The sequence below is a fragment of the Paramormyrops kingsleyae genome, chromosome 3 (assembly GCF_048594095.1).
Source record: "Paramormyrops kingsleyae isolate MSU_618 chromosome 3, PKINGS_0.4, whole genome shotgun sequence".
Lineage (NCBI taxonomy): Eukaryota > Metazoa > Chordata > Actinopteri > Osteoglossiformes > Mormyridae > Paramormyrops > Paramormyrops kingsleyae.
In genome coordinates, this window is record NC_132799.1 from 41,034,550 (window position 1) to 41,061,658 (window position 27,109).

Here is a 27,109-nt window from a genome sequence, read left to right on the forward strand (position 1 = left end):
GGTAGCCTTGCCTTGCCGGCGCGCCAGTCAGTTCTTGTTTTGATTAGTTACAGCCTTATAGAATCATTCCCTTTATTTTATTAATTATTCCCTCAATTCCCCCTTTTGATCTCCGCAAGGAGATCACCCTGATTATGCTGATTAGTAATATTTTCCCTTATTTATGAAATTTTGCCTTCCCCCTTTTGATCTCCGCAAGGAGATCACCCTATTGGCGGGGGAGTTGTAGTTCAAAGCTGTCCAAATGACCTTTGCCCCTCTCCGGCCCGACAGGCAGGAGAGGCATCATCCGCGCATAGGTGCCATCCTGCTTCTCTATCACGGTAGTGATGAGACAAACTGACAGTGCACGCAGGCAGGGAATACAACAACACCCGCAAGTACAGATGCAGTCGCTTGAAATTTCCCCTGTTTCCTTGATGGGGCCATGGCTGGTCCCTGACAGGTCCCTGCTGGGATCTGGGTGGGACCTTGACTGTAATGAGATCCCCCTTGGTGATGTCATGAACAAGGGGGCCGGCATGATCCGCCCCTAAACCTTTTCTGTGTATAACACTTGCAGTGATTTACCTATCCACCAGGAGGAGCAGTGATAAATTAAGCTGCAGTGAGTTTCCCTGTTATCAGGTAACTGTAACTGATTAGTATATTTAATTTTAGAGTTTTTTAAATTTAATTCACTTCTTTTTTTTGGTGAGACTGACCCAGGATGTGTGCAACACACTAATTACAGGCCTAAATAAAGTAATAAGATGGACAGGATGTTGAACAAAGAGGGACAGAATGTATATTTGAATAGAATATAATCTATTTTGTACTGGTTTTGTATTTTCATATTGCACTGTTTAATATAAATATAACAGTAGATGTTGTCTCTGTTAACACTAAAATTACTGAGCTTTTTATATTCTGGTGAAAAATACCTAGAACTACTAAGCCTGAGCAGATTTGAGCAGGCCTTCAGCTCCATTGCCCTTCTGCTTTCGTTGTGCAAACGCACTACTTACCTGTGGACCCTGGCACATTTGCATTTATTTACTCAGACTGCTAACTCAAATCTAAGGCAGCCCAAACCTATGTGTGTGACAGATGCTTGCCATATCTATACGAAAATATCGTTTATAGAATAAAAAGTTGCTAATAGAATGAAATTAATAGAATGAAAACCCGCTAACACATCAGTCCCCAACGTATGTTTGTTCATATATGTCATAAACTGAGTGAAGTCATGGTCCATGGTCTGCAAACCTACTCATTGCTACTCATTTCATTCTATTGGCAACTTTTTATTCTATATTCACTCTTTTCTATAAATAAAACAGGCTTGTCTCTCCATATATTCTGTGAGTCTGTGTCTTCGTATTTGCAGGTCAGTCAGTGTGTGGGATATTTTGTATAGATATCACACACATAGGTTTGGGCTGCCTTGGAATTGAGCTAGCAGTCTGAGTAAATAAATGGAAATATGCCAGGCCTCACAGGTAATGGGTGTGTTTACACAGCAAAAGCAGGACAATGGAGCTAAAGGCCTGCGAAAATCTGCGCAGCATTGATCTTTGTTCACGGCTAATGGGCCACCAACATTTTTTTATCACAAATACAACAAATTCTCTGTAGTAGTCTTATCATTATATCTTGATACGAGATCAATAGGAGATGCATTTTTATTGCAAATACTGCACTGTATAGTACAGTACTCAATAGTGGCAAAAACAAAAGGTAACGAGGCTCAATTTTATTGCTTTCATGTGTTTTGTTTATTCAGGCATGTGTCATTAACATTCAGTGGGGGGAGAAACCAAGGCGAGGTGTCTCTGGATCAATCTTTCGGGGGCTCCTCAGTCTCTCATTGATTCTGTTTCTTATTCTATGCCACTGCTCCCCTGTCAGCTCTGGGAACCTCTTGACCAGATAACATTGTATTTTTTCCTTTAAGTTATGAGGCAACTCCCTCTTGCCATTTGTGCCGCACCAGTTCGCATGCTTCACCCAGCCCGTATAGGTCTCAAAAGGTGTAAGAGCCATAAATAAATTGGCTGCATACACCTCTGGCCTATACTGGCCTCGCACAAAGCAGTCCCAGTAGAAGACTTCCTCCCGTTCAATAGATACAGTCCTGGTGGAGATCTCTGGCAAAGGACCTGGCAGTGGCGTGCAGGGGGTGCAGGAAGGGGTGGCACTGGCTGGCTGAGCGGCGGGGGTGGTGGATCCACATGTCTGTTGATCATCTTCATCATTTGGAGTTTGAAAAAGTTGCCTCCTCACAACTGGACTGCAACCCGGTTGGTGTCCTGTATTCTCTGGTCTGTCCTGTTCCAGCAGGATGAGTCTCTGTGTCACAGCCTCCAGTGCAGACCTTGTGCTTGTGAGCTGGGACTCTGTGGCGCTCAGTGCTTCCGTCAGGGCTGCAACCTTTGTTTCCGTGGCACTCAGACGCTTCTTCAGTTCAGCAAAAATTTTCACAGGTCTTCAGCTCCATTGTCCTCCTGCTTTTGTTGTGCAGACACACCCATTACCTGTGAGGCCCGGCATTTGCTTACTCAGAGTGGCTCAAATCCAAGGCAGGCCAAACCTCTGTGTGTGACATGCAAACTTGTGTGTCCATATATTTTGTGAATGTGTGTCTTTCATATTTGCAGGTCAGTCAGTGTGTGGGATAATTTGCATAGATACGGCAGGCTTTTCTGAAGGTTTCCATGTCACACAGAGGTTTGGCCTGACTTGGATCTGAGCTACTCTGAGTAAACAAATGCAAATGTGCCAGGCCTCACAGGGTGGTTTGCACAACAAAAGCAGGAGGAGAATCGAGCTGAAGACCTGTGAAAATCTCAGCAGGGGTGAAGAACACCTCGGGACTTGCACCAGAAAATAAAAACTCAGTGATTCTAGTGTTAAAAATATTTCACCCTTGACCTAAAACACATTTATCCCAAAGTGAATCAAATGCTTTTATTCAGCACAAACTTAGCATCAATTATCTGAGACCATTTGGAGTGTGATTATTCTATTTTTGTTCAAATCAAACATACACTTTTCAAAAATCTATTTGGTGCTGAGAAAATGTAAAAATCACATCATGAATTTTTTTGCCAAGACTTTTGAGCTTTTCTATATTACAGGAATAGTACAAAACAATAAATAAATAAATAAATATTGGAATAATAAATTTTCACTCCTGATAAGTATGCCAAGCTTCAGAACTGTTCCTGCTTTATGGAACAGTTCACCTATATGTTCTCAAACATATTGAAAATTTGTAGGTTATTCTTTAAAGCCATACTAGGAAACCAACTACCAATTCTGCCAAGAACAGTGGTCAAATATCCAGGCAGAATTAAGCCAGAAGTTTGCTGATGGCTACCAAAAGCTTCAGGTTGATACCTGTTGGACATCTGACCACAGCTGAAATTTGTTTTTGTTAAGGAAGCGCCATCTAATGGTAACACCCTGCAAGTGGATAAATGGGCGGGTTTAAAGGATTACTGAGGCACACCTCCAGAAGAAGGGGGGTCAACTCCTTCGGCTGGTTTTTGGCTGGGAACTGGCTGGCTTTCGGCTGTCAGCCGAATGGCCTCCGGCAGGGCTGGGAAAATTGAAGCGACTTCATCTGTAACTAAAATCGCAGTAAAAGTAGCAAAGGATAATAAAAGCGAGCCCATTAAGCCTTTCCACTGTCCGAACGCTGAGGTCAGCCAAGCATCCCAGATGTTATTGATCCCGGAGTGTGCATGCATTGTTTTGGAGAGGGTCCGGAGACCCTCGAGTGCCCTGATCACTGAGCCGTCTGGTGCTGTGTTGTTGGGAATGTAAGTACAGCATTCTTCCCCAAACATAGCGCACACTCCCCCCTTTAGGACTCCAATGAGTTCCACACACAATCTGTCCATCCAGCCTAGGAAGGAGGGCAAAAACCCTGAGCTTCAGGGAAATTCCACTCCCAGCCCGCCACAGGCGCGGCCCCCCTTCGGGGTCCATGGCTGGCATGGCTCACAAACCACTAATCATTAACACTTTAAGCATTTTAAGCATCACACATAACACACTTGTTTCCCCCCAACATTCCCCTTTTTATCTTGATCTTCATCCTGGTCCTAGCGTTGTCTGGTGGTGGATGAGGTGCTTTTGTTCTTTCTGGTCGTTGGAGCAGGGGTGGACTACCCTGCTCCGGTTGCTCAGGTCAGGGGATTATTCTGCCCCTTCTGTTGAGACCTGAGTTGCATCTAGTTCAGCCGAACTGACGCTCTGGGTTCCTTCCCTCAGGGCCTCCTGGATCTCTGCTGTGGTTCTCCCTGGGTCCTCCGCAGCCGCGCACTGGCTCCAGTGAAACCACGTGTCGCGTTTGCCTTTCAGACGAACCGCGTGTGACGTCCTCTCCGTAACCTGGAAGGGGCCCGTCCACCTGGGCTCTGACCACTTCCGTTTGATGACTTTCAGGAGGACCCACTCCGCCGTGTGTGGTTTGGCTGGCTGGTTCTCTGGTCTCGCCTCCTGGACCTGTTTAGAGAAATCTGCAACGAGACCTTGCAAACAATCATAATATGCCCTAGGATTTTGCTCCCCCTTCTCGTCGGGGGTCCAGGTTAACCCTTTCTGGGGTCCTGGGAACTGCCTGCCTGTCTGGAGCTCAAAGGGGGTGAATCCGGTCCCCCTGTTTATGGAACACCTCACTGACATCATTGCCAGTGGTAAAGCGTCAACCCAATTCATTTTGGTCTGCGCGCAGATTTTTGCCAATTTTTGTTTTATTGTTTGGTTCATTCGCTCCACTTTTCCCTGGGACTGCGGATGATACACAGTTCCAAACGCATGTCTCAATCCCAACGCTTTCTCCAGGGTCAATCGGTAATTCGGGTGAACTTCCTCCTCTACCGTGATCATCTGTTTGGACACCACGTACCCTGCGACCCTCTTTGCTTCCTCATCTGCGGCCTGATTTCCTTTCGCTACCATTGTTCCCGACCCTTCATGTCCCTTGCACTTGACCACTGTCACTTTTTTGGGAAGCATCAAGGCCTTTGCCAATTCCCTCATTTCTGCTTCGTGTTTTATTGGCTTGTTTCCCGCGGTCAAGAATCCTGCCCTCAGCCATTGGCTGAGTTCCACATGCACTGCGCCTACAGCATATGCTGAGTCTGAGTATATGGTAACTTCTTTCCCTTCTGCTAATTTCAGGGCCTCGATAACCGCTATCACCTCGGCTCTCTGGGCTGACTGGGCTCCCCCCAGTCTGTCTGCCTTCAAGGTTACATAATCCTGGCCTTGTCTGGCCACCACTGCATACCCTGCCTGCAAACCTCCTGTGTCTGTTCTTCTCTTGCCGTCTTGCTTTCCCCTCTTCCTGCTTGAAAATAACTTTGCATATTTGAGTTAGACACCCCATGTACAACTTCAACTCATAAACCTTGTTTTTTTTTTTTTCTTTTCATAGCACTCCCCCCTTGCGCAATGGTCAAGACCATGCGCATGCATTATTAAGGTGTCAACCACACGACAAAGGCACAACCAAAAATCCATCACGGTTGTGAAACAGACCATCAGAGTCCTTAGCATCCCCTTTGTTTCCACACAGAGGCCTCATAAGGCTGAACTCACACCCCAAGCATGCAGCCTGTTCTTATCAGTATTGCAGCTTAGCTTTGGGCACCTCAAGCCCCCCTTTCGCTAAGACCTTCAGCAACGACGGCTTCAGTGCCTGTGTATAACACAGAGCAGATCACCCACATACTGTAGCACTGTGCTTCTTAAATTCAATCCATCTAAATCTGCCCTAAGCATGTGTTCACATCCTTGCAGTATCCTTGCGTGGACCTATAGGTCATCGCAAACAAAAACTGTGACTGTTGTGTTAGGGACACACTGAAAAATGCCATCTACAAATCCACAACTGTGAACCACTCTGCACTGGGTGGCACATCTGTTAGCAGGGTGTGAGGACTGGGATCTCCCACTGATTGATCCTCCACTAACTATTTCGCTGCACACAAATCATAAACTAACCTCCACATTTTGTCTCCTGCCAACATTCCTCTACACTTTATTTCCCTTCACACTGCACTCCTATCATGCTCCACAGCCACAAACCTCTTAAGTCTCCTACATACTCTGCACTCCACTGACTCTCATCAACTCACCTTCGGTAGCAGCCTGCATTCCATCACACTGAAATCTCTCCATCACAACAAACAAGTATGTTTGTTCTATGTCCAATTCAGCCTATTGCTATATTGTTCCTGTATAAATGGGCCCCACTGTTCTAGAATTTCCCCAACTTTATCAGTAACATCTTCAATCCCATATGAACTATGCTGTCCCCTATTGAACAACAAATTTTGTCGCAGAAGGCTGTCCACTGAGCACCTCTACGCCCCCCTCTGTACATTTTATATCTATCTGCAGCTGACACAAAGCATCTCTGCCTAACAAATTCACTGGGATATGCTCTAATATTAATATGGGCATATTTACATGTTTGTAACCTATCTGAACTTCCACTAAACAAGATTTTGGAACATACAGGTGTGTCCTGGCTGATCACAGCTCTAGCACACCAGCTGAACCACCCTGTTCCCCAGTCTCTCCAGAGTCTGGGATCATCAAATTTGTGGGTAAATGGGTGCCCTTTGAGGAAACCCCCATCCATTGTATCTACTCAGTCTGTTCCAATTAGGGACCTGAGGCCAATTAGTATCATGGGGGGCCCCAGCGACAGGAGACTGTCGGCTGTCCACAGGCTGCCCCCGGGGCTTGGGTCCGGAGAGACCACTGGTGCCTGGACTTTTTTCTTTTTAGCGGTCAGCCCCTCCAGCTGCATCTGATTCCATTTCTTTGTCAGTTCCCTCTCACACTCTTTAGCAAAGTCCTCCTCCTCTGAATGCCGGATTCTGCAGGTCCTGCTCCTTCTCAGTGCGCCACCGCTTTTCTTGAGCTTGCAGATAGGCAGCTGGGCTCTCCCCCTCCTTGATGGGCTCCACCTTCATTTCAACCACACTCAGCCGTGGAGGAAACATTAGTCGCAGCTGATGCCAGCAGTTAGTACGGTAACCGTCAAAGTGACATGCCTCATTCACAGGAGTCCCTGTCACCGCTGCCAGGCCACTGCTTCGCAGCAGTCTCTCCATTCCGTCTACCCCAAAACGCAAGCCAGAACCACCTTTATGTCCCCTACCGCCAGGAGCCGACCCATAGTTTCCTCCTCAAATGCTTTTATCCATTTTCCGGCCCCTTTTGCCAGAAGTGGGAGTCTGAGAATCAGGCCCTCCAGATCCTGTCCTGCCCACGGCACATACTGTGTCTGTGCTCCGTTCACCCTCAGCGGAAGCATCGGAGTGTACCTGGTGGGGGGCTTCACAGCCCTCCTGCTTCTCACTATTCTATGATCTGCATTATCCTTCTCTACTCCTTCCTCACTCTCTGTTTCTGTCTCCTTCTCCTGAAACTGACTCCATCCTTTAGATGGAGGGTTAGGGGTGTCCAGCAGATGCACCAGCCCTTCTGCATTACTATCACTTGCTCCGTACCCCACCTTTATCTCACTCCCTTGTTTCTCAGGCCCACATGCCTGGCCTTCTGTTCTTCTCTCACTCCCTCGCAGTCCTTCCTGCACTGCCTGCCGCAGCAATGCACTCACTTCCCTGTATCCATCTAAACAATTTGCCGTTCCATTCTGCTCCCTACTTCCTTCATCCTTCTGTGTCACCTCACCTCACCTCACCTCTGAATTCTACCTTCCCCTCTATTACTGGAAACTGACCCTTGTATGAAGGAGGGGGGGCTTCCACTAACGGACACTGACTTTGATATGACAGTGGCCATATTTCTTCCTGTCTCATCTCTTCTTTCTCACCCCTCTTCACATTTAGTGCCTTTCTCATGACTTTCTGCTCCCTTCTCCAGGCCTCTCCCTTTGCTTTAAATAACCTCAGTACCTCCAGTTCCTCACTCCTTTTCAATTTACGCCTTTCTGTGTTCTTATTAGCCTTATGATACTTTATCAGTCTCCATCTCCTCACACACTGCCACATCCCATGTGCCCCCTTTAGGCCACTTAGTTACCAGGGCCTTTGTTCTATTCCCCCACTTTTTAGACATCTTTTCTATCCTCGCTTTAAGCAGGGGGTGCTCTCTCCCCAACTGCTGTACTGGTGTTTCTGCTGCCTTTACCGGGGCCTGCATTTGAATGCTTTTCTGCACTCTACTGTCACTTGAACTGTTTTCCTGTCTAAAAATGAACAGAGTTACTCACAGTCAACCCTTGCTCTATTCTTTTTTTTTTCTTTTCGAATTCTCTCCCTGACTGTAGCTACTTCACCTTGATGTGTGGCTCTAAATGATTTATTATTATTTTTTATTATTATTATTATTATTATTATTATTATTATTATTTATTTTCTACTTATTTTCTCTCCTAACTAAAATCCCTAACACTGCACCCAATTATCTACGGGCACACATATACTAAAACCTCTTGTCTATAAACTGTTATTTTTCTCACAAAGATGTGCTTTAATACCCTTTATCTCTAAACTTAGTCTCTATAATCCATAAAATCTATTAATCACAATATTTTATTCAACTACATTATTTTAAGATTTATCAAAGTTCTAAATTTACCAACCCGCACTTCCACTACTGTCAATGACGTTTTATGGAAATGCACAAATGCTCTATCCAGACCCCTGCTAACTTGATCTCTTCTACTTTGTACTTATTTCTGCTTTATACATCTTTACTTGCAACTTATCTGTTGAACATATACGTGGGCTTCCCCCGATTTAGCCCAAAACTGCGTACGTAATTATTTTCCCCACTTCTGCATCAGATTAGCGCTCTCTCTCTTACGTGCTGCTTCATCCCTCTGCCTAGCATGCTCTCTCTCCGTTTTCCACAATAGCTCTCCCAATGAGCGCCTGTCTCCTATCTGTTGTCCAGCACCCCGGACCACTGCACACATACGCTCCCAGGCGTCAGCTACCTCCTTATCCTTATCTTCTTCACCACTTGCCCCTTCTATGGCTTCCTTCACCACCTGGATCTGCTTTACTAGTGGCTTCCACACTGCACTTTCCGGGGGCGCCCATCCCCCGTCATCTAGCTCCCAATCAAATTCGCGGTCCATTTTTAATCAGTCCTGACTGTTTTAATTCCTCGTCTAGCAGCCCTTCTGCCTCCGGATGTGGGTTCAGCCACCCACACTCAGTACACCTCCTTATCTTAGTCGAATGTCCTACCAACAAACACCACCAATACATAAATCAACAACTTCTAAAATAATAAGACTATATTCAGAGCAGCTTACTGTTGTGTCCCCCCTGAACAGGGCACGCCCCACAAGCCCAATCCCAGTCAAACAGGCCCGCTCCCAGCCGAAACCCCCCCGATTCCCAGCAATGTCAACTTGGAAGGGGGTGTTCTGTACGCACAACTGAGACAACCCAGGTGGGAGTCAGCTTATCGACCGCACTACCGGTGTTCTGACTCGACCAAGGCCGGCAAAATAGCCTTCAGGCGTCACCCACCCTCCCGAGAGTCCAAGCTAAGGGTGTTCTTAGAACTCACCCTAGGCGAGGTCCTGCTCGGCAGTTGTAATGAACGCCCGAGGTACCTGTCGGCCCTGCCCGTACTGAGTCAGCGGGTGCGGCCGGGCTGGCACGCTTTTGGGCGTCCAATTGCTGAGAACTCCCCTTCGGTTCTGACAAACTGTAAGACCGCAAGCAGTGACAGCAGAGCCATGGGCAAGTTCAACCAACACAGAGCGAGCGGCAAGCACCCTGAACAGGAAGAACCCACAACCCTGCTCACACACAAACCAGTACAACTGCACCCAAGCTGGTGCTTTGATTCACCCTTTCTTTTTTTTTTTGTTTTTTGTTTGTTAGAGAGGGGGACCGTATTCCCTCCTCCCAATCTAGAATTCGGGGGTCCTGAATTCCCCAGGTCTCCCACCCAGCTTTTCTACCGCTCGTCAGCAAATAGTGGGGTTGCCACACCAAGGACAATGCGGGGGTCTCGTACCCTCCGCTCCCTAAAATTCTATTTCCCTGCGGGGGTCCCGTACCCTCCGCTCCTTAAAATTCTATTTCCCTGCGTGGGTCCCGTACCCTCCGCTCCTTAAAATTCTATTTCCCTGCGTGGGTCCTGTACCCTCCGCTCCTTAAGGTTCTATTTCTCTGCGCACGATACCTGGACACAATGCATACACAATACATAGACATACCCAATATACTGTATAAACACAGTGCGTGCAACCTCTCCTCTGTCTTAATTTACCGACGGGCCCCTGGACACTTCAAACTGCTCAATTTGACATATCCAATGTGCAGATTTTGATGTAACAGGCTCTGCTCACCTCTTCTAGTCGGCGCCTCGCAGTTATCTGTGTCCAAGTAGGCCGCGTCAACCCTTAGCCAAATCTTGCGAATCTCCTGGGGATCCCGGACGAGCCCCCAAATTGTTGGAGCACGGCGTCTCCACCGGGTCCGTGGATGAGAAGAGATTCACAGCTGACACGGGGAGAAGTTGCAAATCACCGGTTTATTGTCTGACAGATTGCAATCCGGGAGCGGCCGTCTGACATACATTCAGCATGTACAGGAGGAGGCTCTGCCATATGTATCAGCTGTATCCCTTTTAAAGCCCTTTGGGCATCCCCCCCCCTTTCTCGGTACCTTCCGTGTACGTGACAACCACATGTGTGATTCTAGCCGGCTCGTAATTGTCCTTCTGGAAGGCTAAAAGATAAGTAGGGGCCGCTGATATTCTCTCTCGCCCCCCCTATCTGTTCCGATTAGGTAGCCTTGCCGGCGGGCCAGTCAGTTCTTGTTTTGATTAGTTACAGCCTTATAGAATCATTCCCTTTATTTTATTAATTATTCCCTCAATACCGGCTCAGCCTCTGAGGTGCGCACATGCTGGGTTACGGCAAAGTCCGGCCCAGCCTCTGAGGCGCGCACACGCTGGGTTACGGCATAAAGTCCGGCTCAGCCTCTGAGGTACGCACATGCTGGGTTACGATAACGTCCGGCCCAGCCTCTGAGGCGTGCACACGCTGACTTATGGCAAACACCGGCTTAACCTCTGTGGCCCTCACTAGCTCAGATTCTAGGCTGGCACTGTATTACATTGTAGTGATTTCCAAACTTCTAAACCTACATAGCAGATCCACGGATCGGCCGAGGCGAATCCGGTGTGCCCCACTGTCCGGGATTAGTGGGAGTTCAGCAACAGAAGGCACAGCCCAGGAGTAATCTAAATCACAGAAATGTCATGACTAAAATTGCCATAAAGATCTTTAATTAAATTGGAGTCAGATATAATTCAGTCTTTACCTAAAACGGGTAAGTAACTTTACAGGAGTGCTCGGAAGGATCCACACGCATTTCAAGCCTTCGGCTGTCCAATTGGATTCCGCCATTGGGCCAGTGGATGGTTCCCCTACAGCCTCAATATACAGGTATGTGGTGTGGGCAATTTAACAATGAACACACCAGAACAAGGGCACGGATAGAGATGACCTTTGGGCAATTAAAATCTAGGTTTGAAATACATACACATTTCACAATTATTGCAAGGCAACTTTTTAGGCTAACAGAGCTCTCCAGCTTTAACCCTTGCAGATTCCAGTACCTGAAGAGCCTCAGAGTAAGGCCAGACCGAGCATGCAACATTGTGGGTGTCTGTGCCAGAATATTGCAAGAATACGCCGTGAGAGACTGCTCACAGTGCTGGTGGAGGAGCAGTGGGAGGACATTCCAGCTCTTGAAGAGAGAATGGATAGAAGGATTGTGAGGGACTTTTACAGGAACAACTACTTCATGTAAGGTCACTGGTGAGCATCGAGCCCCAACCCCCACATCATGTATTGTTAGATAAATGAAACACATGCGCTCAAAACTGATACTTTTCTTTATTCAAATTCTTTATTCAGGCTGTGATTGAAGCTGTGTAGAGAGAACAGAAAATCAAAAACTGTTCAAGCAATGTACTTTTTGCTCTTGGTGTGTATACTAGTGTTGTAGTCAAGACCGCCTAAACCGAGACCAAGACATTGCCGAGACCGGAGGGTATCAAGACCAAGACACTGCCGAGACTTGAGGGTACCAAGACCAAGACCAAGTCCAAGACCAAGACCAAGACACACTAAGGCGAGACCAAGACCAAGACTGGTCGAGACCAAGCCCAAGACCGAAAACAGACTAGGGCTAGAATGGACATCACATTACTCAGATCAACTGTAGAGAAAAAAGGCATTGCTGTAAAGTGTCATTACTCGTTAAATCAAATTCATGTTATCTTTTCAATTATATTGTCCATATGTCCATATGTCTCTCATTTAAAATCTCCCAGATTTGTCATAGTTATGAGGGCTGATGGAAAATAATATTTTCAGCAATCCTCTCCTATAACCATTTTATCAGACCTCGTCAAGGGAAAGAGATGGGATGTACCAGAAAGATGTTCATATTAAGTCTCTTATACCAGGGAGAGAGGCCTCGGGTAAGCTATGAATACGGCTATGTAATGATCCTCTGCTTTGAATTGAAGAGAATGCTATTAGTGCTGGGCAATAAAACGATCTCGATTTTTTTATCGATAAAAAATAAGGACGATCACGTTGATACACACAGACTATAAAACTCGATCAACCAAATTTTCTCCGTTTTAGAGAATGCGCTGAGACAGACAACTCGATGGCTTATCGAGCAGAGGTTTACTGAACGCCAGCACAACACCCAATCACCGACAACATTGTAATTTTGCCCATCCTCCCTTGAAGCAATGGGTGCGTTCGACTTGGGCTTAGGTCTGTCTGCAGCTGACGCAACATGGAGCGCGATCTGCCAGCGGCTGCAGGGGTGGAGTATAAACTGACTGCAGCCAAGTCGGACAACTTCTACTCCTCGTAGTCTGTGAGACCTGACTGCAATGGCAGCACTTCCAGAAGGGTGTAGATAAATCTATACAAATATCACCTGCATGCCTTCTTCACAGATTGGACGATTAAACAAATAAAGCAGCACAACATTACAGTAACTAACAATAAATAAACCACTAACTTACTTGTACTGTTAGAGCATTTATGTAATTTATTTAATCTTTATTTTACCAGGTAAATGAACTGAAACCAGTTCTCACTGCTTTATGTGCTTTTCGGGAGAAATAGCAGATAAAGCAATGGAACTTCCTGGGATACAAACGTCATGCTTGTGACTAAAATCTTCAGCCAATAAGGGCAAAGTTGTGTCGTCATGGAGGCAGTTCCAGTTTGTGCTGCACGGTCTGTCTCAAGTCGTCTTGCTCTCGCGAGGATTTTGTACCATGTGACATGGTGACGTTTTGGAACATTTCTTTGCCGACTTCGATATCATGCGATGTGTATGAAGTGTGTGGACTGTGCACTGGCAGTGTCCATTGTGAAAATGTATACAATGTAATGTTTTTAAAGTAGATGCATCTGACTGGTTGCGTTTGAATTGAGGCGCTTAATGAATAATGATACTGTTCTGTGAGGATGTGCTGTTTTCTCTTTTTTTCCCCATCCCATCGAGACCGCTATATCCGAGACCAAGACAAGACCGAGACCAAATAGGGTCGAGACCAAGACAAGACCGAGACCAAATAGAGTCGAGACCAAGACAAGACCGAGACCACAAAAAATTGGTCTCAAGACCGGTCTCGAGACCAAGACCGGTTTCGAGAACTACAGCACTAGTGTATACTTGCATCATTCTGCAGTTTGTTTTTTTATTTCCAGCTTTGTTTTCCTTATCAGGAGCCTTTTGTATTTCACATCTAGCTTCTCACTTTCAACAGACAGGAGCAGCTTCCTTTTGTAATGTCCTGAGAAGGAATGCGTTACATATGACTTCATTTACTTGAAATGCCTCTCCTTGGATTGCCACCTTATCGTGGTGGAGGGGTTTGTGTGCCTCAGTGACCCTGGGGGCTATGTTGTCTGGGGCAATAGCCGCTGGTAGGGTCTCCCAAGGCAAAAAGGTCCCAGGAGAGGGGCCAGACAAAGAGCAATCCAAAAGAACCCTATGATAAGGTATTATAACAAAGTCTCGTTTCCCTCGCCCGGACTAGGGTCACCGGGGCCCCACCCTGGAGCCAGGCCTGGGGGAGGGGCCCGTTGGTGAGTGCCTGGTGGCCGGGCCTTGGCCCGTGGTGCCCGGCCGGGCATAGCCCAAAACAGGCACGCGGGACTGTCCCCAGATGGGCCCACCACCCGCAAGGGGAATGTCAGGGGTTCGGTGCATTGTGGATTGGGTGGCGGCCAAGGTAGGCCCTGGCGGTCTGATAAAACTGATAAAACTAGCTTTCAGGACATGGAATGTCACCTCTCTGGTGGGGAAGGAGCCTGAGCTTGTGCGTGAGGTTGAGAGATATCGACTAGATATAGTCGGGCTCACCTCAACGCATAGCGTGGGTTCTGGAACCAATCTCCTGGAGAGGGGCTGGACGCGCTTTTCTTCTGGAGTTGCAGCAGGTGAGTGACGCCGGGCTGGGGTGGGGCTACTGGTGGCCCCACAGCTTGGTGCATTAACAACGGAATTTACGCTGGTGAATGAGAGGGCTGTTTCCCTGCGCCCTCGGGTTGGGGATAGGTGTCTGACTGTCATCTGCGCTTATGCGCCGAATGATGGTTCAGAATACCCGGCCTTCTTCCCTTAGTGGCATGCTGGTTAGCGCACCACGAGGGGATTCCATCGTTTTGCTGGGGGACTTCAATGCTCACATGGGCAATAACAGTGTGACCTGGAGGAGGGTGATTGGGAGGAACGGCTAACCTGATCTGAACCCGAGTGGTGTTCTGTTATTGGACTTCTGTGCAATGCATGGTTTGTCCATAATGAACACCATGTTCGAGCATTAGGGTGTCCATAGGTGAACATGGTACGAACACGCCCGGGGCTACAGGTCGATGATCGATTTTATAATCGTATCATTTGATCTGCGGCCTTCTGTCTTGGACACTCGGGTAAAGAGAGGGGCAGAGCTGTCAACTGATCACCACCTGGTGGTGAGTAGGCTCAGGTGGCGGGGGAGGAAGCCGGTCAGACCTGGTACGCCCAAGCGTATAGTGAGGGTCTGCTGGGAACATCAGGGCAGAGGCTCCTGTTCGCCAGAGCTTTAACTCGCACCTCCGGCAGAATTCCAACTGCATACCGGGGGAGGTTGAGGACATTGAGTCTGAATGGACACTGTTCCGGACCTCCATTGTGTGTATTAGGATGAATTTGCGGACGATTACGTCACCCACGTGACATGGAATTAATCCTTTACTATAATATTCTGGGAAGTTGTAATTGTGGATTAATTCCGATCGCGTGTGGACTGATCGTCCTGAAATTCAGATCAATCGTCCATGATTCACCCCGAATTTTACTAGACTGCACGAACACGTTATTTACCAATCCCCTGTAAAACCTAATTTTGTCATGAATAACTTGGGCTCATAAAAAGAAACCAGGATGCTAATCTGGGGCATTAGATCAGCATGCAGAATTCTTATCTTGGTTTCAGGAGATGGGCAGGGGATCGGTATACAGCACCCTATATTGCCTTTAGGGGGGAACAGGGAGGCATTGCGCAGACACCTGGCGCAAGGATGCCTGTTGTAGTATGTTATCGCAAGCAGCATCACTCGGACAAAAGGGGGAATTGGAGTACATATTGCCTGGGGGGAAGGGGTGAGCCTGACCAGCTTACCCCCTGCCCGCACGCAACTCTAAATTTAGTATAAAGGAAGGGGGAGATCCCAGTACTGACCGGAGTTCAGCCGTGGGATAGAGCGCGCATTGCCCGGCACTTTCTCGGAACTCATGTGTTGGTCTCCTGCCAGGACTGAAAGGGCTCCCCAGTCCATGTGTAAAGGTGGGTGATGATAGCACGTCCGAGTGTAAATAGCTTTGCAACTGCTTATGCTTTCCATTGATTGTTGCGAGTAAATTATCGCCGCTTGTGATAATATTTCGAAACTTCTTTTATGTTTCCTTGCTTCTTTTATGTATTATTGCTTCTTTTCTATATATATTCGTACCTTGCATCTAATACTATTAGCTATAAGATATATATTATTTGATACCGGCCCCTGGAGGATGGGCTCCCCCTTTGGGTCTGGTTCCTCCCAAGGTTTCTTCCTCTTAGGGAGTTTTTCCTTGCCACCGTTGCCTTTGGCTTACTCAATGGGGGGTCCTTACGAGGCAGAAATGTAAAGCGCATTGAGACAATGTAATGTTGTGATAATGCGCTATATAAATAAAATTGAATTGAATTGAAATACCCATTGTAGTACGAGTTATTTTGCATTGCCTTCAATATGATAGCTTAGTATTGGTGTTAATGCGAGATCATTTTGTATTGCTTATTAAAGTGTATTTGAGTGAACCTAAGCGTGCCTGTTTCTTCCTTCGAGAGCCCTATATCCCTCTCTCATCCATTTTAATACAATTGTGGAAGCGGCCGTACAGAGTTGTGGCTGCTGGGTGGTCGGTGCCAGTCGTGGCAGTAACCCCCGTACCCGATGGTAGACACCAAAGGTTAGGGGGGTTGTCAAGTTGAAGAAGGAGGCTTACCGGGAATTGAGCCTGGGGGTCTCCGGAGGCAGCTGACGGGTACCGGCAGGCCAGGCGGAATGCGGCTCGGGCGGTCGCAGAAGCAAAAACCTGGGCATGGGAGGAGTTTGGTGAGGCCATGGAAAGTGACTTTCGATCGGCCTCAAAAAGGTTCTGGCAAACAATCCGGAATATCAGGAGGGGGAAGCAGCTCCTGGTTCCTACTATTTATAGTGGGGAGGGGGTGCTATTGACCTCACCTGGGGACATCACCCGGAGGTACAGTAGAAGGAATACTTTGACATCTACGCACACTGCCTTTGAGACATCTGAGGGCACAGAGCCTGAGGGTGCTGGAGGGGGCTTGCCCATCACTGGGGCTGAGGTGGCCCGGGTGGTTAACCCTCTGGGGTCTAGGGGTAGGAAACACACTTTCACTGACTGGGGCATGATCACACATTCTTCAAATATCATAAACTTAATTCATGGCAAATAAATTATTTCTTATATATTTGTTTTGCCATTACACTCATCTTTATTTTAATATACATTATATTGTAAATATGTCAGATTTTTGTTAAGTTTGAAATTTGACATCAAAGTATAGACATTGCAAAATGCAGTTTGGAACACTTGCAGAAACATTATAAAAGTACATAGTAAGCAATGCTGCCAGTTTGTTTTGATCCCAGATATCTGATCACCAAAGTCTTGGCTACATGAAGATGACTAAAGGGTGTAGATGCAACATTCATTTGGATAAATAAATAAGAAAAACCTAACTCATGTCACTATTTCTGGCTCCTTTCATTGAATATGTAGCAACTTTCATGTGTATGAATGAGCCATTGTCACCTGGCCACGTCCCCCACCCCCTTTTATGGCGCTGATGGGGATGTATCTGGATCGCGTTTCACCGTTGCGTTGTTAATCAAATTACCATGCGAAAGCGATTTGAATACGCGCTAATGCGGCTATTTAGAATGTGAATAGCAATCTTCGGGTGAGAGCGGTACTACACGCCCCCGATGCAGGTAAAACAAAGTAAGATGACATGGTTTACTTTTTTGCCGATTTAACCTAATTAAAAAAACTTTAATACTTCCGAAAATGGACGTTTTGAAAAGAAGACAGATTACGGATTTAGCCAGCGTTTTTTTCATGATTCTACATTAAGATTTCAGCAAGATATAAACTGAAATAGACGCGAAAAGTACGCGATCTCACCGATGACATACTCGACCCCAGAGAGTTAAAGAGCTACGTGGTGGCCGGGCACCAGGGGTGGACGAGATCCGCCCCGAGTACCTGAAGTCTCTGGATGTTGTGGGGTTGTCGTGGCTGACACGGCTTTTCAACAGCGTGTGGAGGTCAGGGACGGTGCCGCTGGATTGGCAGACCGGGGTGGTGGTCCCCTTATTTAAGAAAGGGGACCGGAGGGTGTGTTCCAACTACAGGGGGATCACGCTTCTCAGCCTCCCTGGGAAAGTCTATTCCGGGGTACTGGAGAGGAGGGTGAGATCGATAGTCGAATCTCGGATTCAGGAGGAATAATGCAGTTTTCATCCTGGCCGTGAAACACTGGACCAGCTTTATACCCTTGCAAGGGTACTGGAGGGGGCCTGGGAGTTTGCTTATCCAGTCTACATGTGTTTTGTGGATTTGGAGAAGGCTTACGACCGGGTCCCCCGAGGTGCTCTGTGGGGGGTGCTTCGGGAGTATGGGGTCCGTGGTCCACTGTTGTGGGCGATTCGGTCCCTATATGAACGGAGCAGAAGCTTGGTCCGCATTGCCGGTAATAAGTCGGACGTGTTCCCAGTGCGGGTTGGGCTCTGCCAGGGCTGCCCTTTGTCATTAGTCCTGTTTATAGTATTTATGGACCGGATTTCTAGGCGCAGCCAGGGTGTTGAGGGTGTCCAGTTCGGTGGCCTCAGGATTGCCTCGCTGCTTTTTGCAGATGATGTTGTCCTGTTGGCTTCATCTGCTGGGGATCTCCAATGTACTCTGGGGTGGTTCGCGGCCGAGTGCGAAGCGGCGGGGATGAGGATTAGCACCTCCAAGTCCAAGACCATGGTTCTCAGCCAGAAATGGGTGGATTGCCCTCTTCAGGTCAGGGAAGAGGTACTGCCTCAAGTGGAGGAGTTCAAGTATCTCGGGGTCTTGTTCATGAGTGAGGGTAGGCGAGATCGGGAGCTGGACAGACGAATCGGAGCGGCGTCTACAGTTTTGCAGGCGCTTAACCGGTTCGTCGTGGCTAAGAAAGAATTGAGCCAGAAGGCAAAGCTCTCGATCTATTGGTCCATCTTTGTCCATACCCTCACCTATGGTCATGAGCTATGGGTAATGACCGAAAGAATGAGATCCCGAATACAGGCGGCAGAAATGAGGTTTCTTTGCAGGGTGTCTGGGCTCTCCCTTAGGGATAGGGTGAGAAGTTCGGGTATCCGGGAGGGTTTCAGAGTAGAACCGTCAAAAGGAGCCAGTTGAGGTGGTTTGGACATCTGGCGTGGATGCCTCCTGGGCGGCTACCCGGAGAGGTTTTCCGTGCATGTCCTATAGGGAGGAGGCCCCGGGGCAGACCCAGGACACGCTGGAGGGATTATATCTCTCAGCTGGCCTTGGAACGCCTCGGCGTCCTCCCCAAGGAGCTGGTAGAGGTAGCTGGGGAGAGGGATGTCTGGGTAGCTTTCCTGAAGCTGCTACCCCCGCGACCTGAACCCCGGACAAGCGGTAGGTAATGGATGGATGGATGGACTTGAAATGCTTCTCAGCTTGTTTGCACTGTCCTTGTTCACTTAGTTGGAATTGTGTGTCTTATGATCCTTTGTCTATGTACATTATGTGTGAATTCAAATTACATGTTTAAACTGCCTCCGTGACCCAAGAAAGATAAGTAGGTTGGAAAATGGATGTTTAAACTGTTTAGCCTGAGCGTTGCCATTCTGTGTACTTGTATATGGAAAGATGACAAAGTTCACTTTGACAAAGACTCCAAGTACAGTATGTTTTAAGTAATAATGAGTAGTTACTCACTTGACTCCTTGCTGACGGAGACTGTGGTCTGGTCAAATCCTGCAACAAGGTCTATTGTTCATAAAATAGAGTTCTTCAGATTGCAAACATATCCAAACCAGTTCACATTTGGGCTTACCTCGGCATGTCAGTGTCTGCAGACAATGTGTCTTCATCACCAGCCCTAGATGTACTGGGGCCATCAAAACTGCAAAATGAGAAACACTAAAGTTGTTAAAGCAAGAAAATTTCATGACAGAATATCTTTTAAACAAGACACATGAAACTTACACAAGAGGCCAAAGTGTCTAACACAGGTGTGGCTGTGGGATCAGGCAGAACAATAACATCATTTCGTTATGAAATGCTTACCATTATGGACAACATTTTTATATTTTGTTTTTACTTGCTGCTAGGTCTGTCGCTGTCCACTTAGATTGCTTCTGTTGACATGCAACAGGGAAGAATGGATATGTAAGGCAAGAGTTAAGCTACTGGGTCAGTAGAGTTCATACACATCTAAGTCAGTAGAGCTCCAGACCTAGTTGTATTGCAGTTATGGTCGTTACAATTCGACTTAAATCAGATATTTTCTACACTACTGCTAATAGTCACAGTCTACTTTGACAGTTCATTACATTAAAATCCCGTTATAATGGACTCCGTTATAACGGAATATCGTCCATAATGGACGAGGTCCGCTGGTCCCGGCTGTGCACCTTTAAGAACTAGTGATGGCCGATTCACGAACGAATCGTTATTTTTAGTGAACGGGTTGAACCGATTCGTAAGTCTGAATGAATCATAAGAACATAAGAAATTTACAAACGAGAGGAGGCCATTCGGCCCATCAAGCTCGTTTGGGGAGAACTTAGCTAATAGCTCAGAGTTGTTAAAATCTTATCTAGCTCTGATTTAAAGGAACCCATGGTTTGAGCTTCCGCTACACTAGCAGGAAGACTATTCCATACTCTGACTACACGCTGTGTAAAGAAGTGCTTCCTCAAATTTGTTTAAAAATGTTCTCCCGCTAATTTCCACTTATGGCCACGAGTTCTAGTATTTAGACTAATATTGAAATAGTCATTTGGCTGAACAGCATCCAGACCCGTTAGAATCTTATAGACCTGAATCATATCCCCCCTTAGTCTCCTTTGCTCAAGCTGAACAGATTCAGTTCCGCTAACCTCTCCTCATAAGACATTCCTCTAAGACCAGGAATCATTCTCGTAACTCTTCGTTGCACCTTTTCTAAGGCAGCAATGTCCTTCTTGAGGTATGGTGACCAAACCTGCACACAGTATTCTAGGTGGGGTCTTACCAAGGAATTATATAAGTGTAACATCACCTCCCTTGACTTAAACTCCACACACCTAGAGATATAACCCAACATTCTGTTGGCCTTTTTTATTGCTTCCCCACACTGGCGAGAGTGGGACATGGAAGCATCAACATATATACCGAGATCTTTCTCATATTCAGCTACCTTTATTTCAGTGGAACCCATAAAACATCTGTACTCCCTGCATGGATTACCTTACATTTATCTGTGTTAAATTTCATCTGCCAAGTATCAGCCCATTCTTATTAATCAGAGCAACTGTATAACCAAGACAAAGCAATTTCCCTTTGGTATTAATAAAGTTCTTTGAATCTTGAATCTTGAATTCGCTAATTAAATCCAGATCCCGTTGAAGCCTCTCTGCTGCTAGATCAGTATCTGCTACACCGCCCACCTTGGTGTCGTCTGCAAATTTAACCAGTTTACTGTATGTATTTGTGTCAATATCATTAATGTAAATTAGGAACAATAGTGGTCCTAAAATTGAACCCTGCGGTACCCCACTATGAACGAAGGCCCACTGTGACATTGTGCCTCTAATAACTACTCGCTGCTTCCTGTCAGTTAGCCAGTTTTCGATCCAAGCTGCCACAGTTCCTAAAATCCCTGCAGCTTTAAGCTTTAGCAAGAGCCGTTTGTGGGGGACAACATCAAAGGCCTTCCGGAAATCTAAGTAAATCACATCATAGGCCTTTTTGTGATCAATTTCACTTGTAGCTTCCTCAAAGAACTCAAATAGATTCATTAAGCAGGATCTAACTCTCCTAAATCCATGTTGGCTATCCTTTAAAATGTTATTTGCATATAGGTAATATACCATTTTCACTTGAATTAAAGCTTCCATTATTTTTCCAGTAATGCTAGTTAAACTGATTGGCCTATAGTTTGCTGGATTACTTCTATCCCCTTTTTTGAATATGGGTGTTATATTAGCATGCTTCCAATCTGATGGTACCACACCCGCAGATAACGATTTCAGGAATATTAAAGTTAAAGGTTGGCTAATAATATCCCTCATCTCTTTTAAGACTATAGGTAAGATGCCATCAGGGCCCTGCGATTTACACTCACCTAAAGGATTATTAGGAACACCTGTTCAATCTCTCATTAATGCAATTATTTCATCAACCAATCACATGGCAGTTGCTTAAATGCATTTAGGGGTGTGGTCCTGGTCAAGACAATCTCCTGAACTCCAAACTGAATGTCAGAATGGGAAAGAAAGGTGATTTAAGCAATTTTGAGCGTGGCATGGTTGTTGGTGCCAGACGGGCCGGTCTGAGTATTTCACAATCTGCTCAGTTACTGGGATTTTCACGCACAACCATTTCTAGGGTTTACAAAGAATGGTGTGCAAAGGGAAAAACATCCAGTATGCGGCAGTCCTGTGGGCGAAAATGCCTTGTTGATGCTAGAGGTCAGAGGAGAATGGGCCGACTGATTCAAGCTGATAGAAGAGCAACTTTGACTGAAATAACCACTCGTTACAACCGAGGCATGCAGCAAAGCATTTGTGAAGCCACAACACGCACAACCTTGAGGCGGATGGGCTACAACAGCAGAAGACCCCACCGGGTACCACTCATCTCCACTACAAATAGGAAAAAGAGGCTACAATTTGCACGAGCTCACCAAAATTGGACAGTTGAAGACTGGAAAAATGTTGCCTGGTCTGATGAGTCTCGATTTCTGTTGACATTCAAATGGTAGAGTCAGAATTTGGCGTAAACAGAATGAGAACATGGATCCATCATGCCTTGTTACCACTGTGCAGGCTGGTGGTGGTGGTGTAATGGTGTGGGGGATGTTTTCTTGGCACACTTTAGGCCCCTTAGTGCCAATTGGGCATTGTTTAAATGCCACGGCCTACCTGAGCATTGTTTCTGACCATGTCCATCCCTTTATGACCACCATGTACCCATCCTCTGATGGCTACTTCCAGCAGGATAATGCACCATGTCACAAAGCTCGAATCATTTCAAATTGGTTTCTTGAACATGACAATGAGTTCACTGTACTAAAATGCCCCCCACAGTCACCAGATCTCAACCCAATAGAGCATCTTTGGGATGTGGTGGAACGGGAGCTTCGTGCCCTGGATGTGCATCCCACAAATCTCCATCAACTGCAAGATGCTATCCTATCAATATGGGCCAACATTTCTAAAGAATGCTTTCAGCACCATGTTGAATCAATGCCACGTAGAATTAAGGCAGTTCTAAAGGCGAAAGGGGGTCAAACACCATATTAGTATGGTGTTCCTAATAATCCTTTAGGTGAGTGTATTTATTTTGAGTTTAGCTAGGCTTAGTATCACATCAACCTCAGTTATACATATATTGGTCATAGACGATGTTGTATTCGTATTAATTGGTGGTAAGTTACTTGTGTTCTCTACTGTGAACACCCGTGAAAAATAATCATTAAACTCATCTACTATATCAATTTCGTTATCAATTATAAGGCCCTTACTATCCTGCAAATTAGTGATTTCAGCTTTTAGAGATCTCTTGGAGTTAAAATATTGGAAGAAACCTTTACTGTTATCCTTAGCCTCCAATGCAATTTCTCTTTCTACATCCCTCTTGGATAGCCTAATGTCATTTTTTAACTCTGCCTGTAGACTTAGATACTCCTGCTTAATTTTGAAATCATTAGTTATTTTCCAATTGTGGAACAGAGCCCGTTTCCTCCTGACTTTATTCTTAATTTCCTTAGTAAACCACCTTGGTTGTCGTTTCCTAGATTTAGTTTTGCTGGAAACAGGTATGAAGTCCTCTTGCACTTGCAACAATGTGCTTTTAAAAAATTCCCATGCCTCTTCAACTGTTTTGCTATTTAACTCTGTCCAGTTTACAGTTTCTAATTTCCATCTCATACCATTAAAGTTAGCCTTCCTAACATTGTATACTTTTAATTTCGACTTTGCTATTCGGACACTAAAATTAACCTCGAATTTAACCATGTTATGATCACTACCGTACAATGGGTCTAAAACCTCTAATTTTCCAATCCTATCCTGGTTATTAGAGAAAACAAGATCAAGAACGGCTTCTCCCCTGGTTGGAGTATTAACAAACTGAGTAAAAAAACAATCCTGTACTAATTCCACCATCTCAAGTTCATTTACAGAAGAGCCAGAGACTGTGTCCCACTGTATCCCAGGTAAATTAAAATCACCCATAACCACCACATAATTTTTATTACTCATAATCCTGATATCATCATATAACATTCTGCTTTCCTCTACAGCTACATTAGGTGCTCTATAACAAACCCTGACAATTAGGCCATTTGAATCTTTAGCATCAAGTTTTATCCATACAGCTTCTGAATTTTTATTTTTATCAGTGAGTTCCCTTGCCTGCAAGTTTTCTTTTACGTATACTGCAACCCTTCTTGCCTATCCGGTCTCTATGGAACAACGTATAACCATCCATATTATATTCATCACCATCATTGTCACTCATCCATGTTTCAGTTATTCCTATAATGTCGTAATTGTCTGAAGAAATTAAAGCCTCTAAGTCATTAATTTTGTTTCTAATACCCCTAGCATTCAAATACAGACCACTAATGGTAGGCCTTTTACAGTGTCTACTTTTAATATTTATTTGGGCTTTCCGTCTCACACCACATAAATTCTTAACTGACCTCCCTGCCCCCCCAGTCCCTAGTTTAAACATTCCTCAACTATTCTGCACATACGCCTCCCCAATACACTGGTTCCCCTATGGTTCAGATGCAACTCGTCCGGCTTGAACAGGTCCCACCTGTTCCAGAAGGTCTTCCAGTGCCCCATAAACCTGAACCCCTCTTTCCTACACCACCATTTTAGCCACGCATTTAATCCTCTTATCTCAGCTAACTTAGCCTGACTTGCACGTGGCACGGGAAGTATTCCAGGGAACACCACCGTGGATGTTCTGCTTCTAAGCTTTTCCGCGACTTCTATAAATTTATCTTGCAGAACAGCCCTCCTGCCCTTTCCTATGTCATTGGTGCCAACATGCACCACGACCACTGGATCCACCCCGGCTGGGGCCAAAAGCCTGTCCACTCGATCTGGAAGGTCCCCTACCTGGGCACCAGGCAGGCAAGACAACGTACGGGACCCTCTATCACGGGTGCACACATAACTATCTACACCTCTTATAATTGAATCCCCTACTACCACAACCTCCCTCCTACTGGGGTTAGGCGGCTCCTTGGTGCCCAAGGGCCCACCTGCCTCCCCAGTCTCTTCCGGCTCTAAAGCTGGAAGCACCTGAAAGCGGTTAGACACCGTTACTTCAGGTGATGCCGCCTCTGTGAATTGTGTACGCCCTTTTCTACGTCTACGACCTATGTTCACCCAGCTCTCTCAACCTACCTGTTCATCATTCTCCCCCCTCCCTGCTTGTGACGTACACACAGTCTCCCTAGAAGGCGTATTAACTCTCTCCTTTAACTCATTGTTATGTTGGATGAGAGCCAGTCGCTCCTCTAGGTCACGAACCTGGACCATGAGTGAGTCAACTAACCTACATCTCTCGCAGACGAAGTCCGACTGGACGCAAGCATCCAGAAGGGCAAACATCTTGCAAACACAACACTGAGCTGGCCCCATAATTACCTAACTCACTATGACCCCGTCCTTTACTCCCAGCCCAGTATATTAATATAGTGTATTTAAACTTTTAGTTGATCTAATTAACGTATAGTTAAAACAAAGTGCCGAGTACACTAAAACACTAAATTAACACTTGCGTTAAATCGGTGCTTTATTATAAATTATCCGGCAGCGTCAGCGATAACAACTTTTAAATTAAACTTTTAAAATAACCAAATTAACAATTACTTACCCGAGACTAACTTCCTGCTGAACCACGTTTAGCTAAACTAAAGCGAAGTTGCTCTAGGGAGGCCAAAAAACCACAAAAAAACCCTCTCAAAGCAGGCTACTGCCGGAGCGGGAAAAAAAGTGGAAAATGTCCTCCTGGCCCCGACCGGCAACCGAGCAAAGCTCAGGAGCAACTGTCCTTTTAGAGTTAATGTTACCGATTAATCGATTTTTTAAATTATTTAAAAACGTTTTTAAAACTGATTTTTGGCTATTCAACATCCAAAAGCATCCCCCGCGATTCCCCCGAGAACACCCGAACGGCCGAGTACCTGGTCTCTAACTCGCTGACTCCAAAAACCCGAGAACCTGTTCGATGAATGAATCGAACTTACGGGTTTTCGGACACTCAGTCGGTGACTCAAATGAACGGTTCGCGAACCGATCCCAAGAGCCCTCGCGGTGTTTACTGCGGAAATGCAGTTACGCTGTTAAAAGGAATAAAAGAAATGCAGCTCTTCATCATTTATCACAACAGTAAATTATTGCATTTCTGTATAATAAAACTATATGTCTTTCATCAAAGAACAAACTAAGATATTTATTAACTTTGACATTTACACAACATATACAAGTTTACTCATGCTCATTGTATGTGTATGTGTGATTGTATTGGTAATATTGCAGTTGTTGTCAACTGTGATATTCATGCACATGAATCTGGCTTAAGTAAAGAATTTAAGAACTATATATACACGCGTGTTTATTCAGCATCGTTGGAAGTTGGATTACTAAATGTACAATATAATAATCTATATCACAAGTGTGTCTGCTGGGGTGTGGCATGAGTAAATGGTGTCCTGTAGTTGTGTTCTGGGCATTTTTGGACTATTTTGCCAAGTCCCTTGAAGTCTGTTATAACTGGATTTTACTGTAGTAAAAAGCAAAGACAAGACAAGGTTATTTGTGCAGAACATTTCACACAGATGCGATTAAAAGTATTTTACGGAGAATGAAGAATAACATTATACAGTAAGAGTCTGAACTCCACCCAGATGGTTCCCCGTTTGCTATGGAGATCAGGCAATATTCATAAATACAGTGGAACCTCGGATTACAAGTAACGCGGTTTACGAGTGTTCCGCAAGACGAGCAAAGATTTTTAATAAATTTTGACTTGGAAACCGAGCAAGTCCTGGTTTACGAGCGCCAAGTATCATCAAAAATCATATGGCACACATGCGCTCCTTGTTTTTCTTGTTTTTACGTGCGCTCGGCTTCAAAACAGGAAGCGCATGCGCGTGGAATTGTGGGTAATCGTCTCCCATGTTCGTCTCAGTCGGCATGCCTCACTCGTATAGTCAAAATTTAGTAGAAAAG

At 45.8% G+C, this 27,109-nt stretch overlaps 1 protein-coding gene and 1 long non-coding RNA gene across 9 annotated transcripts; one reads left to right on the forward strand and one right to left on the reverse strand.

Annotated features, from left to right (window-relative positions):
- Positions 1-1,461: 1,461 nt before the first annotated feature.
- LOC140588319 (uncharacterized) lies at positions 1,462-26,310 on the reverse strand. 7 transcript variants are annotated; one of them, XM_072710298.1, is made up of 7 exons: positions 26,125-26,310; positions 19,938-20,008; positions 19,705-19,773; positions 19,587-19,637; positions 16,814-16,966; positions 16,575-16,664; positions 1,462-4,494 (listed from the first exon to the last, which is right to left on the reverse strand). In XM_072710298.1, exons 3-7 carry the CDS (start codon positions 19,766-19,768, stop codon positions 4,226-4,228), a joined length of 627 nt encoding a protein of 208 aa, XP_072566399.1. In that variant the 5' UTR covers positions 19,769-19,773; positions 19,938-20,008; positions 26,125-26,310; the 3' UTR covers positions 1,462-4,225. The 7 variants fall into 7 exon arrangements, with proteins under 7 accessions (XP_072566399.1, XP_072566397.1, XP_072566403.1 ...); XM_072710296.1 differs by lacking the exon at positions 26,125-26,310 and adding an exon at positions 26,062-26,104; XM_072710302.1 differs by lacking the exon at positions 26,125-26,310 and adding an exon at positions 26,062-26,103 and having other exon boundaries at positions 19,587-19,625.
- On the forward strand, positions 8,267-16,314 carry LOC140588320 (uncharacterized). Of its 2 annotated transcripts, none has more exons than XR_011989683.1 (3): positions 8,267-10,617; positions 11,303-11,824; positions 12,007-16,314. It is a non-coding gene; the product is annotated as an uncharacterized lncRNA (long non-coding RNA). The 2 variants fall into 2 exon arrangements; XR_011989684.1 differs by having other exon boundaries at positions 11,307-11,824.
- Positions 26,311-27,109: the final 799 nt, after the last annotated feature.

Bases quoted from the DNA above. Each gene is read 5' to 3' on its own strand.
- LOC140588319 (XM_072710298.1), bottom strand. From the start codon at position 19,768: ATGGCCCCAGTACATCTAGGGCTGGTGATGAAGACACATTGTCTGCAG. The intron at 19,638-19,704 runs GTAAGCCCAAAT...TATGAACAATAG, and splicing joins GCAGACACTGACATGCCGAG to ACCTTGTTGCAGGATTTGAC. The intron at 16,665-16,813 runs GTGAGGTCAATA...TCCCATGCCCAG, and splicing joins CCTCCGGGTGATGTCCCCAG to GTTTTTGCTTCTGCGACCGC.